The sequence below is a fragment of the Austrofundulus limnaeus genome, unplaced genomic scaffold (assembly GCF_001266775.1).
Source record: "Austrofundulus limnaeus strain Quisiro unplaced genomic scaffold, Austrofundulus_limnaeus-1.0 Scaffold821, whole genome shotgun sequence".
Classification (NCBI taxonomy): Eukaryota; Metazoa; Chordata; class Actinopteri; order Cyprinodontiformes; family Rivulidae; genus Austrofundulus; species Austrofundulus limnaeus.
The window spans coordinates 129,807-131,333 of NW_013953223.1; the positions used below are offsets into that span (position 1 = coordinate 129,807).

Sequence of the window (1,527 nt, forward strand, 5' to 3'; positions counted from 1 at the left end):
TTGTATCCCTGATGTCCTTACACAGCTCTCTGGTCTTGGGCATTGTGGAGATGCTGGAGATTGAGTGTGTGGACAGGTGTCTTTTATACAGGTAACGAGTTCAAACAGGTGCAGTTAATACAGGTAATGAGTGGAGAACAGGAGGGCTTCTTAAAGAAGAACTAACATGTCTGTGAGAGCCAAAATTCTTACTTGGTTGATAGATGATCAAATACTTATTTCACACAATAAAATGGAAATTAGTTATTTAAAAATCATACATTGTATTTTTGTTTTAGATTCCATCACTCACAGTTGAAGAGTTTGCAAGTGGGAAAACCTGAAAAATCAACAGTGTATCAAATACTTGGTCTCCCCACTGTATGTTGGAGAGGATGCTGGAGCAGAAACGTGCTTTGAATGTGTATGCAGGTGACCATGGAAAGATTTCAACATTATCAGCTGATCAGTGGACTCTCGTTTCCAATCTGATTGCTACGCTGGGCCCACTTGAACAGGTGACATTAGAAACGAGCAAGTCAGATGCCTCCATCTCCTGCATCATCCCAAGCATTGCTGTGCTRAAGATGGCACTTGAGACAGAGGGTCCCAAAACAAAGGGAATCAAAACTGTCCAGGATACAATGCTGAAAAGCTTACAGACACGTTTCAAAAATGCTGAGAAGACCAAATGTTTGGTGCTGGCGACACTTCTGGATCCTCGGTATAAGRGGCATGCCTTAGCACAGGGTACACTAAGCAATGCAAAAGAATGGACAAAAGAAGAAGTTAGGAAACCAGCTGAGGCTGAAAACAGGACCTCCTTGGAAGATGAAATCCTAGGTCAGAAACGCATAAGGGTGGAAGAAGAGGAGGAACCTTGTCCAACTGGCCTGATTGACGAAATGTATGCAAACCTTTTGGGGGCTCATGGTCAAACCTCTGAAGAGATTGATGAAGAGCAGCAAATCTCTCAGCAGCTGGACCAGTACCAACAGGAGCCACTGATTGACAGACAGACTGGTCAGCCACTGCAATGGTGGAAACAAAATGCAACTCGCCTGCACCTTCTGGCACCACTGGCAATAAAGTTCCTCTCTCCACCTCCTTCTTCTGTTCACAGTGAGAGGGTGTTCAGTGAGATTGGCCACATTTACGATAAAAGGAGGAACAGGCTCACTGGAGAAAATGCTGAGCGTCTCCGTTTTCTGCATTACAACCTGCAGTTCTTAAACTGGGACTATTAAGAATCTTTTGTGAAAAGTTGGTAGGGTAAAAAAACCACTCAGGTTCAGATTGTTCACATTTCTTTTAATTTATTTTTGTTATATTGCTGTTTACAAATGTTCTCAGGAAGGACATCTGCACTACAAGTACCTGGTGTAAAAAAACATTAAGGTTCAGTTGGTTCTCATTTCTTTAAATAAATATTTTTGTTACTTTGCTGTTTACAAATGTTCCAAATTTTCTCATGAAGGACATCTGCACTGAGGCCTCATGCTGCTACATAAAGAGCACACATATATACTTATATATATACATATACAC

The 1,527-nt window shown here is 41.6% G+C and overlaps 1 protein-coding gene across 1 annotated transcript; it reads left to right on the forward strand.

Annotated features, from left to right (window-relative positions):
• Window positions 1–480: 480 nt before the first annotated feature.
• Window positions 481–1,521, forward strand: LOC106532732 (zinc finger BED domain-containing protein 4; the record flags this gene model as incomplete). Its single annotated transcript, XM_014028852.1, is given in 1 exon segment — window positions 481–1,521. A coding segment is annotated over 1 exon segment (746 nt), but the record flags the coding sequence as incomplete, so codon positions are not given.
• Window positions 1,522–1,527: the final 6 nt, after the last annotated feature.